This window comes from Suncus etruscus, chromosome 6 (assembly GCF_024139225.1).
Source record: "Suncus etruscus isolate mSunEtr1 chromosome 6, mSunEtr1.pri.cur, whole genome shotgun sequence".
Taxonomy (NCBI): Eukaryota; Metazoa; Chordata; class Mammalia; order Eulipotyphla; family Soricidae; genus Suncus; species Suncus etruscus.
Genome location: NC_064853.1, coordinates 59,395,627 through 59,414,938, shown reverse-complemented (window position 1 = coordinate 59,414,938; position 19,312 = coordinate 59,395,627). Strand labels below are relative to the sequence as shown.

The window sequence follows — 19,312 nt, the reverse complement described above, 5'->3', positions numbered from 1 at the left end:
TAATACGCCTTTTTAAATTCCTCTTCATTTGACTAAGAATAGGTTTCTGTCAAGTAATTCTTTTGGCTCCAAAATTTCCTCTTCTCTACTTGACTTCTAATCCTTATTTCTTAACCTCCCCAATACAGTTATGCTAATTAGAACTTTAGTGAAGTAGGAACACTTTACCTAGTAATCACACCATATATGGGGGGAAAACACTAGATATATGAAAGCCACAACCAAGTTTGCTGGCATGGTGACAATTTTGCCACAGCAAAGGCAATAAATGACAAGGATTTAACCAAAGGAGGTCAAGTTCAAATATACAGCAGCACTTTAATTTACACTTCAGGAGAGACTTTTGCTTACATCAGCTTTACCATTAAAGTTAGCCAAATAAAACCCAAAAGCAGTGCTGCAAGGGAAGGAAATTGTTAAAACCAATGTTGCAGAATCAGGAGAATTCACAGATGCTCTATGTGAAAAACCATTTTGCAGGCTACATCATCGTGTTCAAATAAGGAAGTGAGGACAGAGATGTGAGCAATACTAACCATGAATATCTGGTGCCATAGTATCATGGGGATAGTCTTCACTCTTCATGAACAGCAGGAGCTCTTCTCCTGGTGCGATGTCGGTGACTACTCTATAAAATATCTTGAAATAAAAAACAAAACAGAAAAAGAACAGGGTGTGAGATAAAGATACGAATTTAAGAGGATAATTTACAGCAGGTATCCAGCCATTTTCTTAGATTTTAATAAAAAGAATGCTTTTTAACAAAAGAAATTTGATAGTCTCCTGGTGACAAATGGAAAGTAGTGACTCTCATGACAACTCACAAACCTTTCCCAAACTCTCCTTCACAAATCAAATGTTCTTAATGCACGGCCTGCTGTATCACATATAACCAGTGTAATGTTTAACTTTTCCTTTCCTGAATTCTCCACTCTCATGAACCACACACTCAGAGTTGAATTATGCACCAGTAGACTCACTAAGAGTGGTTAGAGAAAAGTCACACTACTTGAACAAATTCTCAAAAGTAGCACCTTCTCAACAAGAAGTTTTGAAGGTAACAGGTTGTCGGACACAACAAAGTCTCAGGCCAGCAAGATACAACAAAGCATGGTCTAAATATCCATAACTTGGACCTGACCTCAAGCTGTCTTTCAAAGACAGAACGACACTTTTCATTGATTAATTTACTTATGTAAAGGAATAAAAGTTAATCCCATTACTTTCCAACAAAATACAAAGGAGAGAAAGTATATAATAAACCTGTGAAGAACTAATGAAAATGTAGCAAGTATAGAAAGAACCTAAACCTAGACTATTCCAAAACTATCTATGCCTTTCTCCTATCCAGTTCTGTGACCTTAGGCAAGGCATTGCCCAATTAAATTAATGAGCTCCAGGATGCTTTTTTTCCTTTTTATAAAAACATTTAATTATGAAAATATTTAAGATTCTTATTTTGCCTTCCACAAAAGTATTCATAATTTTAGTTATTCTATGATTATCTAGTCAATAGTAATTTGGAAACCAAACAGAAGTAAAGAAAGAAATAGTAAAGTTATACAATTTCCTGGCAAAAAAGCATGACTCAATCTCTCTCTCTCTCTCTCTCTCTCTCTCTCTCTCTCTCTCTCTCTCTCTCTCTGTCTCACACACAAATACCACTACTACTACTGCTGCTGCTACTACTACTACTACCACCACCACTACCACTACTACTACTAAACTACCATTACCAATACCACCACCATCAAAACCAATAATGGCATCAATATTGTCTCTAGTAGAAAGAAACATTAAAGAACACATTGTTATACTCTTTTAATATATGGAAAGGATATATTTAGATACTATTAGTTTTACCTTTCAATGATTATACTTTTACATAGAATAGTACCATAAATTAACAACTTTTAAAATCAAAACCACTTTGATTTAACTCATCTATCCTTTGAAAAGCAAAAGGCATAAAACATAAGGAGATGCCTCTTTATTCCAGTAGGTGGCTCTAAAGTCCAATTGTTTATTTTTCTGTGGTATCCACAGACAAAATTGTGCTAAATTCAAACAATAATGAAATCAATGTTTTATGCTTAAGATTCACTCTTGTCAGATAAAATATCTTTTCTTCAACAAAAATATAACTATGTGGATTTTGATAGACAATAGAGCCAAACATAAATGTTGCTTTCATGTAATATAAGACTCTTTAAAACTACTTACAGATATAGAATCTCTTGATTATTTTAGAAAAATTCTTGTTTTCTTATGTGGTATCTCTACAAAAACCTATGGCTCTGCAGTTTGCAATTTATTAACCCAATACTTCACATGTCCTTTATTTGAAAGTATACTGACAGGAACTCAAAAAGTTACCAGGTTAAAAACAAAGAAACAAACAAAAAACAAACAAAATCCACCACTGTTTGCATTTGCTTCATTTCCCAGCCCCTCAAACTTTCCAGTTAAGTACTTATAAGTAAGTACCCTATTTGATTCTGGAGTTCTATTTCCCCTTAGAAAACAATGGACTTCTCTCAACAGTTTGAATCACCTCTTTTTTTGGCATCTCTCAAAGGTTTAACTTATTAGCTTCCTTTCCAACAACATGTTGACATTTGAATTGTGACATATTAGAACTTTTCAGTGGCTTCTCGGAAATATTGAGGTTAAAGAGACAATAACCCTCAAGACAGTAAAACAGTATAGTTGTATCTGCCGGGGAATGCTGTATTGAGATATATGCCAGATTCCTTTAAAAAAGTATTATTATAACATTATTTCTTTGTAACTCACTCTTAATCATGTCTCTTTTAATTCCATTTTAGATTTACTAAAGCCAATGTGAACAGTCCAAGAAATAAGAGAAAATGATGGATCCACTGTAACTGTATATTATAAAGACAATTTTCTTTGCCAGGATGTGGATCACTACTATAATTTCCTTCTAAGTGTCCAATGTCATGTGAAGAATATCAAGTGCATAAAAAAGAAAAGACATTGGAGAGTGTTGGTGTTGGCTTTATTTACTGGAGGTAAAAGGTGACATTCCAGGCCATGAAAGGCAAAGCAAGCTTAGTGGGTTTTAACTTCAGGGTGTTCTATTCGATTTTAAGCGAATTTTTATGGTACTCATGAAACTGAGGTTAGAAAAGAACTGGCAAATGCCAGGCATAATGAGAGCAGATTCTAGGTATGCTTCCTCATATTGCAATACTGTGCCTCAAAGTCCCATGTACCACACCCTTAAAAATCCAGTGGAGGTTTTATTTCAGGTTACTGGCAGCGCTTGTGACCTTCAGTTTATCTCATCTCTTTGATGTTAAGAGATATTTAAGTAAAATTATGCTTTTCCTTTTATAATTACGTTTTAGAATATGACCCAAATCATTGAATCTAAAATGACTACATATAAAATAAGGTCTCTTTCTATTAATAATAAAAATTTACCATCAGGCATTTGAGAAGTTAAATTAACTTACAAAACAACAAGTATTTGTTGCCTCAAAAGAATGCTGAAAATAGTGGAATGTCATCTGAGAGAAAATGAATCTTTCAAAAAACAAGATATCATATCAATACGTTTTGTTATAGAATAGGTCAAAAGTAAAACATAGTCTAGTCATGCTTTATATTTTCTCCTAAGTTTTATATAGAAAATATTTTGTTATAACAATATCATCATAGTCTTTTAAACCAGTGTATTCTGCCATGCTATGCTATGCTGCTAGGAATATCATGGTATGAATCATTTCATCTGTTTTGTGCCAGAGTTGGAGTCACAACTGATATAACTCCTCTGTATTTTTGTGTTGGAAAGAAATGGAAGGAACTTAATTCCTTTTTTGAATTCTATGAAAGAGTTAACAGTCTCAAATATTTAGCAAACAATGGTTTGATTAATAGAAAAGTTGCTGTTCTCTTTCAGAATGCAGCATTAGAAGGGAAATACTCAATCCCCCCAAATAAGATAAAATATTAAAGCAATGATGTATTTTCTGATAAAATAATTATAAAAAATTCTACTTTATAAAGATTTTTTTAAACTTATATGGTCTTCTATACTGTAACTGATAACACATTTCAGAAGTATGACTTGTAGTAAGTATGCACTTGAAAGCTGAGGTGGCTTTTTAATTTTATTATTTAAAATAGTCCATGTCTTAGTATCTTTCTGGTCTCCTTTGATATTCTAAAGAGCTAAATTGCTATATTTATAACTATGGACATAATGTTTGGGTGTCCTATTATGTCAATTTAGATGAATAATAATGGCACATGTCTTAGCAACACATTTTATATTTTTTTTCTAAACTTGGCAAAGTAACACTTGTGATATTTCTGAATTTTTATTCTAAACAATATAAATACTTATAAGAATAAAACAATAAATCCTCCATATTTTCACTCTATTAGTGGTGAAGTTTTTAATTTAAGGCAAAAACATAACAGTATGTATGGATATTAACATTATTCTAAATATAATTGATATATTTAATTTATTTTAATCAAACTTTAAAGTCATTTTCAAATGCCAAAATAATATTCATAGCCATTCACCCTCACAAAGCTTGGGGATGTTATAGTATAGCAGGTAGGATGTTTGCCTTGAATGTGAACGACCCAGGTTTGATCTCCAACATCTCATATAGACCCAGAGCCAGGAGTAATTCCTGAGAGCAAAGAGAGGAGTAACTCCTGAACAATATTTATTGTGGACTAAAAATAAAAACACAATCAATAGCAAAAAAAATAAAATAACCTTCACAAGAGCTAAGCAAGGGGCTGAAATTACAGCAATACTAGATTTAACTTATCAATGTTAACTTCCAAAAGATGTATTTTCATATATACATATGAACAAAAGATTATTTGGATATATTCTGGATTTGCTATGCCTTTTAGAAATATGACAAAGTATGCTTTTGGAGGATATAATTGTATAAAAGATTAACAGTTTTAGATTTTTATATGAATAGAAATGAATTGGTTGATGGCATAAGTGATTCTAATTACATATTATTTAAGCCATATGTTAAATTAAAATGTTGTATATTGTATATAATATGTCATATAATCATATTTATGTGTAGTTGAAATTAGAATTCATCATATTTCCCTATATAATTGTTTTCTTTTGTTATTTATTTCCAAGAAGACAGCCACTAAAGATCAAATAGATATAAGAATTTTGATAGGAAAGCAAATAGATTATAAGAGACTTTCAAACTAATTGTCCTATACTATCAGGGTCTATTTCAACCTAATTCTATATTAAATTAATGATGCTATCATTTGAATTTACAAACAGTAGTAATATGGGAGCATTTGTTATACTATAACACAGAAAAATCTAAAATCTGTCATACTCACCATTGCAACCAAATTTTCTTGGATCAACTAAAATTATGCTTTTTACTATTAAGACAGAAGAAAATTCAGTGCACAAAGTAAAATGCATGCACTCGAGAAAAATAATAATTTACTTTTGAAAAGGTGAACAAGGCTGCATTGTTATCAATTCCCATTTATTTTTCCTGGTTAAGCACTGGAAGTTTTATTTATGCTTAATAGACTACATTTAGCATGTCTAAAAATGACAGAAGTGTGAATTATGAATGACCTTCAACCTATTCAGGAAGTGGTAATAATTAAAATAATAGAGAAATGCACTCCCCTTGATAGATATACTGAGAGAGAAGTTTTTCAGACTATTTCTTCTTTTCACTTTGAAGTTGACAGTTGATTTCTTCCTCTCCCAGATCCCAACATTCAACCTGAATGCTTTACTTGCTATAGTTTCAATCCATTTAAATTCAGAAGCTTGGGCAAGCTGAGTATAACTTAAACATGTGGTAGGTTGGTGGAAATGGAGGTAGGTAGGTGGCAGTTTGCAATCTGAACAAAGTCAACAGTTGATATGAGCACATCTGTCAGTCTGATATTGTTATATCAAATCCATAGACACAATATGTGCAAAGGTACTGGCTTTTGGAAAGATGTACTGGATCCCTGATTACCTCACAATAGTGTCAAAAAAAAAAAAAACAATTGATATAGCAGGAGTGATGCTGTTTTAACCTCTGGAAGGATCCTAGTCTGAAACTAACTAAGGGGGTGAAAAAAGGTGTCTTCAGCAAAAGAAAGTAAAGATATTTGTCCTATAAAATTGAAGCTTTATCAAGGACAAACTTTGCCAAAGCAAACCACCCTCAGTTTCCTTAGTTTCTCCAAAGATATCTTATCATTTATTTGTCTTTAGGGTGACACTTTAAGGTCTAGAAAATAACAGGCATTCTTACTATAACCACTTCTAAAATGAAAGCTTTGTATATATTGATTATTTCTAAGACAAAAAAATATTACTAGAACGGAAATCCCACTCCTCCAATATATTTATTCTCTGTTAAAAACATGAAGAGAAAACAAAGTACAATTTAAGGGAGAAATCAAAGCAGACAGTGTACTCAATCTACAAACCTTTCAAATTGCCCCTTTAAATAATTTTCAATTTCCCTTCAGAGAATTCATTTGCCACTTGTCCTTAATGTGGCACTTTGTCTGAATCTATGACAACTCTCTGATTATTTAGAAGAGTACAGAATATTTAAGAAGAATATCAACTATATATGATGAGGAATCAACACAACCTGAGGGTTGCTTAGGAAGTCTGGAGGCTTTTCTTGTGTCCTTGACAAATATGGTTTCCTCTTTAAAGGCTTATAATGCAGTGACCTACTTGTCACCATTCCAGAAACAGCTGGAGTCTACAGACTGGATGGTGCTTTGAGGTATTCCTGAATGAAAGGTGTTATATTTATGTAAATACTAACAACTTTAGGGTGATGCAATACTATAAATCATCTTAACTCCAATTTGTGTGATGTCATGGTAGTGTTATATCCTATTATTTCCTGGCCATTATTACATGAAGGAAATTTGTTTCATGAAGGATAGGATAGGGGAAGACAATGTTGTTGATTTTATTATGTCAATAGCCAATAGCAAACTATATCATAGACAGTTTCATCTTGGGGTGAAGGAAGAAAGTAACTTATCAGCCAGACAACATCCCCCTAATGTTGGCTTAGGCGCTATTCACAAAGCCAGTTTCTGGGTATTGCCAGCTGGCATTCATCTTAAAACAGCAAAGCATAACTTTGGTATAAAAGTGGAACTGGACTTAAAAGCAAAGCAAAGAAAATGCCCAAAGCCAATAATAATTTTAACATCAAAAGAGTTCATATAAAATGTGGACAGATCCTTGTAAAGGAAGACCAAATTAACAAATTACCTGACAGTGGAAGCAAACATTTATTAAAATATGAAAAGAGGCTAACCAATTACATTTTTGCTTTATACATAACTGATCTTCCTTGACTTTATTTTTTCACACAAACTGCATTAATTGAATGATGCAGGAAAACATTTTTTCACAATAAAAAGCCAAAGAAAATAGTTCAATAATTGAGCCCATAATAGGCTTCCAATGATAATAATACTGTGCTGATGACAGAACCATTGACGTGGACCTAAGAGAGAGAAAGCGGTGGTGTATGCCAGGTCAGTCAGGATTGTCCTGGAAGCAGTTAAAACTTTATAAGGTAAAACACAAATGAGAACAATGCCTGCTCTAACTGAAAACACTCGGATTTTGTTGCTGCTCATTAACCATGAGGGAACTGGCAGGATCCCTCAGTGCATTCTGATCATATATTCTCTGAGGGATACTCACTTTTATATACCTTATTTCTTTAAACTACATATTAAGCTTTAAGTAATCTCTTATTGTCATATTTTTTATTCAGTGTGCAGAGAAGATGTTCCTTATCTGCTTACTAAATGTCCATACTCAAGGGACTAGTTAAAAATAAAAAGGCTTATCGCCTTGTATAAATGACAAGATAATAATGGCTTGAATTTCTGAGAACTTTATTCCACTTGTATACCAGGGAGGGCAGTGAAAGATTTCTCACTATGATGCACAATACATGCATACACACAAACACACACACACACACACACACACACACCACACACAAGGTCACCCCAAAGCAGGTGCCCATATCATTGCAATGATTATAAATGCAAAGGATATAAAAATGTCAAACTATAGGAACTATGCCATAACAACCTGATTATAACCAATATGGTTTCAGCACCAAGAAATATTTAAGGAAAACTTATGAATATATTTATAAATGAGAGTTGTCATTGTTTGAAATGGGTGGATGGTGAGAAGTCTTTGATATATGTGCAGGAAATATAGCTATGGGGGATATGGGGGTATAAGGATACTTATCAAAGGATGAAAAAGGCAAGAGCAGGATGAGACCAAATCAATAGGAAAAATATGCTATTACTCCATTGAAATGGATGGTAAAAGTAAGATATAAAACTTCTAAGGAAAGGACATTTAAATGTCTGGATTAAAAAAAAAGAAGAAGAACCTAAAATGTCTGGTCTTCTTGACATTAGGTACATGGGCACTTTCAGATGCAAATATATTCTCTGAACAATGAGTAACTTTTCTTCTTGTTTCCAGTACAGATCTATTCCTATTGAGGACCTATTCTAGAGAAAATTCTCTTCATCCAACTCTCAACTTTTGCGTCTCCCTGACCTAAATCTTGGAGATAGTTATGCCCCCCCTTAAAGCAGTCATGAACAATTTCAGAGAGTTAAAATATAAAAATAAAAATCTTGAAGCATTATCTAACACAACAAAAGATACCAGCTAATTGCTGGTCATAACAGTTTAATAGTATATATGGTGCTGTGCAGAGTTAAAAAATAAAGGGGAGTAATTAAGATTTCAAAGAAAAAATAACTTGAGTTTTTAAATATGATTGTGGTCTCAGTTTACTAGTATCTTTGATGTTGTCTTCCTTTGCAAGGTAAAGTACTATAGTTAATGCAATATGTTCTTAAGGGTGAAGGGAGGGAGGCTAATGATGTCCAGTATAGTTTAGCAATTATACCAATGTTTTCAGAATTTTTATCTCTGAAAATATCACTGCAATAATTTTGATAACATGTATTGAAAGAGATATTTAAAAACTGTCCACGACACATAAAATTTTCTATGCAACATAGTCAAAAAAGAAAATTACTCCAAGTCCACTTTAGTTTGGAAAAAAATAAAGTAAAATGACTTAAAGTTTAATAAGAAATTTAAGCTCAAGAAAACACTCTCAAATATGTCTTAGAGAAAGGTCTTAGGAAAATTTCTTTGTTTTAAATAACTTGTTAAATAGATTGTTCCTTTACCATCTTTTCTTGAACTCATAATCGAAGTTCTTCCTCACCTACAAGTAAGTTAAAAATATAGTCCACTCAGTTTTTACATTCTGACTGTACCACAACTACTGAGTTATACATCTTGGCAAGACATTCACTTCTGTAGAATTCTTTTCATTATAAAATGTATCCAAATTGGTTAAACTTAATTTTAAAAACATAATATTTTCAAAAGTAAACTATAATTTAATGTTCCTCTGTTCCTAATGATCTTTTCCCTTCTTTCTTACATGTTCTAAATATTATATTGACCAGATGGCAGTTGAAGCATGTGAATTATTTTTTTCATTTATATATATATATATATTTTTTATATACTTATATTAGCCTTATGAAAATTCATCTTATTGGTCTTAGATCTATCTAAGAATCAGAGCAAAGAGAAGAACTTGAAAATTGTTCTCATAGACTACTTTATCCACTTTGTATTGTGCAGGTGAGCTGTTGTTAATACATCAAATCATTCCTGATGCAGGGTCTCTATGTCTGGATATGAAATAATATCTCACACAATGGGAGTATTCATTATGTGATGAGATGTGCTTATTCACCATTTGGCAGCTGTAACTTCTCTTGGAAAAGAAAGCAAAAACAAAAAAAAAAAAAGACCTACAGAATTGCTTTAGTCAGCTTTTTATCACTGTACCTATTCCAGCATTCACATTTCAAAGCTGCTTGGAATTACTAGTTTTAATTGGCTTTTAGAAAGATGCATGCAAGCTTATAGATGAATATGTTTATAATATTTTTATGCAATAGCTGGGTATCTTTTCTCTTTCTTCTCTTTTGTATTGACAATTGGGTTTACTGTGCTTATACATATATATGCCTATCATGCAAATCTGACTTTTACCTCTAACTTTTCTCTTTCCTTATTTATGGGTGAACTTACTTGACCATGTAATGTCAATTTCACAATTATGTTATTTGATAGGCATTCTGTTTCTAACTTAAATTCCTGCTAGCATAATGCATCACTTTAAAATGAGTGCTTAAAGAAATAAAAGGTATGTATCAAATATTGACCTTTTTTAAATGTTTCCTGATTATTTTCTGTGATTTTCAGTAAAAATAAACTAGATATGCTATTCATTAAGATAGGAAACAAGCGTATTTTCTCTTGAAAGAAATGCATTTTATAAATGCTTACAAAGGTATGATTAAAATTATAAATGCTTACCCTAATAAATATTCTACTTCATTGTTCGGAACACTAAAATGCCTTTCATTTATAATGCAATCAAGATTACTAATGCAATAGTTTGTAATGAAATATTAGACAAATAATAAGTGAAAGTCCTCTTTTCAAACCATCTTTTCACTGATTCCACAAATAGCTTTATTTGTCTAAGGAAATAGCTCCTACTGTCAGTAAATACAGATAACAAATCATTCTTCTGATGGAATACATTATTTCATCTCAAGAGCTGCCTTAAAAGGTGTCCTAATTCTTTTCTTGTTCTGTTTTGTAACATAACTGAAACAAGTCATTCATTTGCCACACTTATGTATTTTCCACATCTACAAACAGTGGGTACTCAAAAAGTGTTGCTGGTGACAGTAACTCATATGATGGGCTTGGTCTATTTTCTACTTTGAATCAATAGCTAATTTAATAATGTTTTTCTCTGTCAATAATGACTCTTGTTTTCTTTCGGCAAAGGGAAAAATAATTGATTGCTCTATTAGTTTTGATATATGCTGAAGATTGCTAAATGATTCCCATTTAAACCTAATTTTACAATTTACTACCTCTTATACAGTTTAGTCAGTAAAAATTATCTGGTAGCTGGTAAAATGCCAAAGAATAATCTCATAACGATGATTGAAATAGAGCCTTAGACCATATGACACTAGCATTACTTAACAGCTTTCAATTGGAAACATCTAATTTAAACTTTTTTTCTTGGTGGTGATTTTTATAGTAGATTTGCCAAGTAATAGTAGATTTGCCAAGCAACCATTTGAATATGATCTTTGAAATGTATATGATTTAGGTAACCATAGGGTAAAAGAAAAAAATGATAACATAATTAAATCCTAAACCAGTGATTTTTTAAAGCCCGGGTGCAAAAACTACATGTTTAATTTGGGGGTCTGACAATCACACAAAGTTACAATATTCATAATCTAACTTCAGCAAGTATAAAACATGTCTCATAAAATTTTCATTTTTGTTATTTTATTAAAGTTAACCTCATTCTACGTGCTTCCATAAAGAAGATTCCAGAAGTAATGATTTAAACCTTTCTCACTTATACAAGATTACCTTGTTTCTCATTTATTTAGGAAAATCAATAAAAAATACATAGAGATAAGTTCACATATAGATCTTATATTTACAACATAGATAGTAACTACCTACTTAAATATCCAAATATTATTTCAAATGCAACACTTCAATTTCCCCATAATAACCATTTCTTCCATTACCTCAATATCTTTTTCCTATTCTAATATTAGAAAATGGTCATCATTGAAATAATGACTACTGTATTTTTAAATAATTCAATCACACTAAGAAATCTCCAGCAGTTATAAACTACACTAGTACAAAGTCAACAATCTATTAAAAAATGTATTACTGAAGGAAAGTAGTTTTGAAATATTTCTATTCTGCATCTCACGCATATTTGTACATTACCTTTCACCATATCAACAAACAGGTCTCAAGGGTCTATAGTAGTTCAGTTATTTTTATTCTTCGGGCTTCATTGATACTTTAGTGCTCTCAAAAATAGACCAAAAAATGTTTACAACATACCTGATCATTTATCTGGCATGCAACGAGATTGTGCTGATCATAACAGCCAGCGAACCTGATGTACTTCAGCCAGCTTCCTACATCTGGTTGACTAGCATCTATGCAGAACTTCACATTGCAAAACTCATCTAAGATCTAGAAGGAAGAAGAGAACAATCAATTTCCACGTAGATTCATTACAGTAACTAATTGCTTGCAAACCTTTTATTTAGACATATCTTTCCTCTGATTCTTTAAGAGTACATCAGATATCATAGCATGTTAATAAAGAAGGAATAACTTATCTTAGAAGTGGTCATGTAAAAAAATACATGAAAAGAAATTACAAATTATTTGTTATTAGAAAGAAATTACAAATTATTACAGAACTGATTAATTGGCTTTAAAGTGGCTGTTTCCTTGTTTTGCATGAATGACTATTATGAATATTACTGATTTAATTTTATCCAATATGATTTTTACTAAAAGTAGTACTGAGCCACATACATTTGCATAACATGTCTAAACCCAGTAATCAATATTTTAGTATTTCTGTGTATCTACTTTTAGACTTTTTACTTTAACTTAATTCAATCAAAATTTTTGAATATTAAATTTCTTTTCAGTTTTCATTTCATAAAAATAAAAATAACTAAATTATACCATTAGCTAAAAGAGATTATAAAGACTTCTGACCAAGGTAGAGGAAAAAATGAAAACAGACCATTAATAAACTTATAAAAAAATATGGCGTGTCAATATTTTCCCTAACACATGTCAATGCATGTTTCAACACAGCTTTTGGACAAAACAACAAAACAAAAAAAATGAAAACAGACCATTAATAAACTTATAAAAAAATATGGCGTGTCAATATTTTCCCTAACACATGTCAATGCATGTTTCAACACAGCTTTTGGACAAAACAACAAAACTGGAATGTGAGGAAGTAAAATATACAATATTATGATAAATTTCAGTCTTTTACATAGTTGTGGGTTGTCATTTTTCATGAGATTTTCCATGTGACCAATCCTTAAATCATCACTGGGACACCGATTAAACAAATCTCAAAGTGGGAAATGCCCCCTTTGAAATTTTTGAAAACTTGGACAAAGGCATTCTGACTCATTTGCAGCAATTATATTCTGACCATCCCTATCAAAAGCTGTGTAGAGCTATTGACCTGATGGGGAGTAACGGGAGAGCCTGTAATGCTAATGTCACTCAGTTAATGCAAACTTAAGGAAGCTTCCTATCATAGTCTAAACAGTTTAGCCCAAATCAAAATTTAATGAACTAAATAACCCACCACAAAACTCTGTAGTCTCTTACCTACATAAAAGTTAAAAGTAAACTTTGGTTGTAGAAACTAAAAAGCAATTTTGCATAGAATTCAGGTAATCACTCAGTTGCAGATTCAAGTCATTAACTCACCACAAACTTCAAGACCAGTGCTCTGAGGGCCCTAGTCTAGAGGCATTGTGAGTAAGCCTTTGGCCAGGAGGCAATTAAAGAGCAATAAGTAGTCCCCCAATTTAAAAAAGAAAAATCAAAACAAAAGCTAGGGATAATAATTGCTACACGCTCACAAACACCCCCAAATTAGGTCTTTTTTTTTCCCCCAAAGACATCTCCACATTAAAAAGAAAAACACAACAAACGTCTAGATTAAATACCCATTTAGTGAGCCCAGGTTTTCGTAATTTCTTATTTATAAATTACCGACTTTCTGCTTTCTTCCACTCTCAATAATGAATAATTCAAAAGGCAAGTTGCGGATCCCCCCCCCCATTTCAGATGCCTAGAAGGCACATAAATAACAAGAGCAATCCACATTTTTAAATAGTCAGAAGCTGGGAATTATTTTGTTGGTTTCCTGGTCTGGTCTTTTGTTATTTTCTGGACTAACTAAAAAGGGGGGGAGGTAAAAAAAAATAGTGTGTCAGATCCACTGACACACGAAAGAAGTAATTTTTGAAGGAAATAGGATGAAGTCAGGGAAATGCAACACCGGGTCCACTTCGCAGTCGCAGAGAAAAGTGGAAAATTTGCTCATTTCCAAGCGGAGCCAAATCCAGCCGCGTTAAGTTTTCGGGAATTCCCTTTTGCGGGGGCAAGGAGTTAAATAGGGCACATTAAAAATTCTAGAAGTAATTATATTCCACGCTAACATGACTACAACATGACATCGCTGCTGTCAGCGGTTGCCATCCCACGTTTAAAGGCTCAACGTCTAAAGAACGTCTTACATACATGTTACACGACTAGTCACAGAGTTTACCAACATTTAACATGGTCTGATTCTCAGTCAGTGTTCTTGTCCCAAGATCAAAAAAAAAAAAGTCACTTTCTGCAAAAAAAAATAAAACGCCCCCCTCCCGGTAAACTCTTCACTTGGGATTTGCCTCCAAGAACTGCATTTTGTCTCCCAAACGCCTTCAGACGTCTCCGAAAAGCCGAATCAAATAAAAGTTAGCAAAGCATCTTCTATCTGGAGATATCGAACACACTCTTATTCTTTTTTTTTTTTTTTCTTTTTAAAAAAGCTGTCAAGGTCCCAAATAGCTTTCCCCACAAACACACACACAAAAAAATCCTTTAAGTTGACTTTTTAAAGAACGGTTTTTTCCAAAAAAAAAAAAAAAAAAAATGCAGCAGCAAAAGGGGGAGGGGTGGGAGGGCAAATCCCCTCGATCTAGCAGCCAAAGGGTCCGAATAGGACTTTTCTGCAAGAAGCAGCAGCAAGCGCTTGCTCGAGGGTGGAGAGAAAAAGCTGTTACTTGGCAAAGGTGGTGCAACTGGGCCGAGAGAGAGCCTCTCCCAAGTCGCAAGGCTGCTTGGTGCCAGCAATTGAGATTTTTTTTTTTTTTTGGCAACCCCACCTCCTGCATCCCCGACACCCACAGACTAGAGAGACCCAGGGCCAGAGGGAGAAGAGCTCGAGGGAAAAAAAGAAAAAGAAAAAAAAGAGCCCCCCCCCCCCCAGCAGGGCTTGCAGAGACCCACCGGAGGGAGGCCAGGCCAGGACGACCCACCCGGGAGCAGGAGCCGCGTTTCCAGCCCGCCCGCTCGGTTCCCCAGGAGGAACAAGGAAATCGCCGGCCGCCCAGACGTAGATAAGCAGAGCCCAGCACGGCGGGGCCGGCGGGCAAGTCGGAAAAAAAGACCCAGGGAGGGCTGTCTGGGTGGGGGGTGGGGGTGGGTGAATGGGTGGGTGGGTGGGGGGCGGCGGGTGCCCCGAGAGAAGAAGAAGAAGAAGAAGAGGTGCCAAGGCAGGAAACTGTCCGAAGTTCCCAGCTCAACTAATTGTGCAAGTCTCCAAGACTTTTTTGGGTTTTTTTTTTTTTTTTCTTTCCTTACCTTTAAGACTTCTAGGGTCTCAACTCAGCAATAAAAAAAAAAAAAAAACCATCGCAGAAGAATTAAAACCAAATAATAAGAATGCAAAAAAGCAGCAGTAGCCCCCCCTCAACCCACCACCCCACTTGCTTTCCTGCCTGGAAAGAAAAAAAGAATCCTCAAAAAACGATCCTGAGCAACATTTCGAGATGTTAGTAGTGGGGTGGGGTAGGGTGGGTGTAAGGAAAAAATAAAATAATAATAATAATTAATAATAATAATAATAATAATACAAGCCTCGAGCCTGGATAGTCCAAATGGGTTTTTCAGAACTTGGTCCAGACGTCTCAAGGATCTGCTCGCCAGGACCACGCGTTTCCCAGATTTATTGTCCTCCAACAGTGTTATTTTTTTTTAAGACCAGAAATGATGTCTCTCCTCTGGGTGACCCGGTTTAGGGGGTTGGTTGGGAGGGGGGGGTGCTTTGCACCACCACCAGCCTTGGTTTTTCTTTTTTTTTTTTTCTTTTTTTTTTTGCTAAAAGAGGTCGGAGCAATCAATCCCTTCTGCTTCACATCACCTCCCTCTTTTTTCTCACTTTCTCTGGCTCTTATCAGTCCGAAGTGTAATAATGAAAGTTATCTGAGACCCACTAAAACTTCTTCCAAGACTCTCCCAGTTTCTTGGGGGGTGGCGCTGGAGCTGGTGCTGGCGGTGGGTAGAAAGTTGGGTGGGTGGGGGGGCTCCCCGGCTTGAGCCCCTTGTTGCTGTTGTTGCTGATGATGATGATGATCCTCCGCTGAGTCTTTTTCCAACCCCGTCCTAGCCCGGCCCCTCCAGGGATCGGTCCCCTTTCGCAACTCCAAGCTCAGCCGCCGGGTTTCTATTTCGGGGACTGTCTCTTTAAAGAAGATCTGCTCGGCCATCCAGAAAGAACCGGGGCGCGGGAGCCAAAGGGAGCTATCTGCCGCCGCCGGAGCGATCGGAAGCCAGACGGAGGCTCCTCTTTCAGTAAATTTTTAAAGTGACAGCAGCCTCTTCGGGCGGGAGAGGTCACTAAAAGGTCGCCCCAGACCCCATGCTATAGGGGCCCGACTGATTATGGATGCGCCATCCCCTTTAAACATGTAGATTTCTCTGGATAAACAACCAATGGGGAGATCTCGCCAGGCTGGATTTCTCCCCCCCCCCAACACACACACACACACCCAGGGAAATATCATGGGTTTGGATGTCCAGAAAGCACAAGTGTGTTCATGTGCCTCTGTGTGTGTGTGTGTGTGTGTGTGTGTGTGTGTGTGTGTGTGTGTTTTGGGGGATGGTGCTTGATGGGGTTGGAGAAGTGCTTTCAGGGGGGTCTGGGGGGGGTGAAGTTATGGACACCCGAGATTGGGGGGCTGGGTGCTGGAGGGCTGCAGGATGACTCAAGTTAAACAATTTAGACATTTTCAGAAAACAGTAGTAGTATTATGTCCTGGAATTCCCACTCTTAATTCGTTCCCTCTATTGTTAGCAGTATGGGTAAGGAGAAAGGTAGACTCACTCCTTTCTTCTCCAATCATGTTTTTATTATTATTATTATTATTATTATTATTATTATTATTATTATTATTATTATTATTATTATTTTCTTCCAAGAAAGATTTTTAAAATCTGAAACTTTTTTTCCCCACCAGAGAAACTGTACAAATAAGCATACTTGGAGGTTTAGAGAGGTTGATGATTGGTCTTTTTTTTTTAACCATATGCTTTGATACATTATTAAAATGCCATGAACACCCACCCCAGCAGTGGAATTAAGCAGTTTGATCACTCGGATTATTTTTGAACCTTTCACATCAAACATGCTGCTTTGGATGATGAGTATTATAGGCTGATTAATAGCTTTCTAATAAACATGGTCATGTTATTAGCGATATTGAAGAAATAAGAGGAGGACTCTGTGACCAAATAAAAAGGGTGGAAAGAGTTGCTGGAATCAACCAGGAAATTTCAACAAAACCTACTGATCACATGGAAATAAATATCTTTTTTATTACAACACTCCAGTCATAAAACAAATAGACACAATCTAGCTTCTTCGGTCAGCAATGTAAAGTTGAGGAAAGTAAGAAGTCCAAGGACTCTTAGAAAGGGTATGAAATTGGGAGGAGAAAGGGGATGGATGGAAATCGCCTATATGTTAGACTTTATCTGCAAATGGACAGGACATTAGTCTGCCTTTTTGTTTTCTCCAAGACCAAATAGAACTGCAAATCTGCTAGATCTATAATTCCCACAAATGCTGATTTTAAAGCAAAAATAGTAACAAAATGGAGAGATGTGGGGGCAGAGAAAATAACAAGAGGTGGTGACTAGTTCCTTTTGGTGGCCTGTTATCTGTGACATTGAACTGTTATTTCAGATAATGGCTATTGTTTGAGAGAAAATCGCACAGCAGTGGTAGGTAGGACAGGAAAAATCCTTTGTAAATAGCCTAAAACCGGTCAGATATTCCCATAGACTTGGATGCTTGAGAACCTTTTAAGAGTCCAGGATTTGCTGCTATTGATTTCCTGCCCTTCCTCAACTTGCCCATTGTCAGAGCTTTTTTTTTTTTTTTTTAATTTAGCCATAAATTGGACCAGCTCGAGCTATGAGCTGTTCTATTTTCTTCCTGTCAGGATGAGGGATTTGTTTTATGATGCATTGTGTATTAAATACAAGTAATCTGGGGGAAACGATTGCTTCAACCCGTGAGGCCTGATCAGCGGGCCTGAGAGCTCAGTGCCCGAACCCCCCACCCCAGCCTTGGGGCCCCACCTCCATGCCCTTTTGCAAATCTGCTCTGCAAAGGAGCTGGCGAAGGTGGAGAAACAAAAGGTCGTGTGGAAGCAGTGGCGGGGTCCTGACTAGTGTTTCGTGGAAAAGGCCTCGGAGTTTTCCCCCCTTATATTAGGTTCGGGCTGGGGGCGGGGGGCGGGGCGATTATTTGTAAGCTTTGGGACCTGTAGTGGCGACTGGAGGCCGGTAGATGGCGCCGTGCCCCGGAGTAAGGCGCGGAGGTGCGGCTCACAGCAATCCAGGTGAACTGGCAGCCGCCCGCCAGCGCTTAGCACCCGGGCTTTGCCCTCTGTGTGCCTGGCACCGAGTCCCAGGCCAGACTCTCGCCCAACCTGCATAGGGTTCCTCAGACAAGAGTCTGAGTCCAGGCTGTTGCTACACATGACATTTTTCTTTCCTAAAAGGAAGCAAAATGTTAATACTTTGAGATCATGCAGGATTTCTAGAGAAGCTGGGAAAGACGAAAGAAAAGCAGAGGAACCAGACAGAAATTGCAATATTTCCTTTTTCTCTATTTCCCTTCTCCTCCACTGATTAGGATTATATAGTCATATCTTTCCCCTAAAAGAAGTCATCCCACTTGATATCGATGTGACCTTTGAAAATAGGGTGCTAAAGTCCCAAACCAGTGAGAGGGGGCTTATTCATGCAAAGACTCTCTTTATTATTTTAATAAGTCTTTTTTTAGGAAAAGACTCTGACCCTACCTTATACCATCAGAATTAAAAAAAAAAAAAAAAAAAAGAGGAAACAGAAGCTAGAGAAAATTGTTTGTTCAGACTTGTTTTCCCCTTGGTTAACTTGCTTTCCATCAGATTTCTGAAACATGCATACAAGGACCCCAAAACCCAACACCAATTCCCCTTATTTCTTGGGATTTCTGGTGAAATCTATTTACAGTAGTTCCCAGTTACAAATTAATCTGTAAAAGCCGCTGTCTGCTTGGCAGTAATCAGTAACATACGTTTTATGCAGTTTTTAGCGCTGCCCTTGAAACGGGCTATTAAAAATAATGGTTTTTCTATAATCTCAAACTAGCTTTAATTTGCAAAATTGTAGCAGGGCAAATGATATAAATATTAAAAGGATGGAACAGGAGAATTT

The 19,312-nt window shown here is 35.5% G+C and overlaps 1 protein-coding gene across 1 annotated transcript in view; it reads right to left on the bottom strand.

The window, feature by feature from the left end:
- The window catches only part of LOC126010834 (histone-lysine N-methyltransferase MECOM-like), a 66,508-nt gene extending 50,806 nt beyond the window's left edge, over positions 1–15,702 (bottom strand). The window contains exons 1-3 of the mRNA XM_049774440.1: positions 15,690–15,702; positions 12,065–12,199; positions 537–639 (exon numbers count right to left, since the gene is read on the bottom strand). Of these exons, the coding sequence (XP_049630397.1) occupies positions 537–585 (49 nt within the window). The 5' untranslated portion in view covers positions 586–639; positions 12,065–12,199; positions 15,690–15,702. The remainder of the gene's footprint in view (positions 1–536; positions 640–12,064; positions 12,200–15,689) is intronic.
- Positions 15,703–19,312: the final 3,610 nt, after the last annotated feature.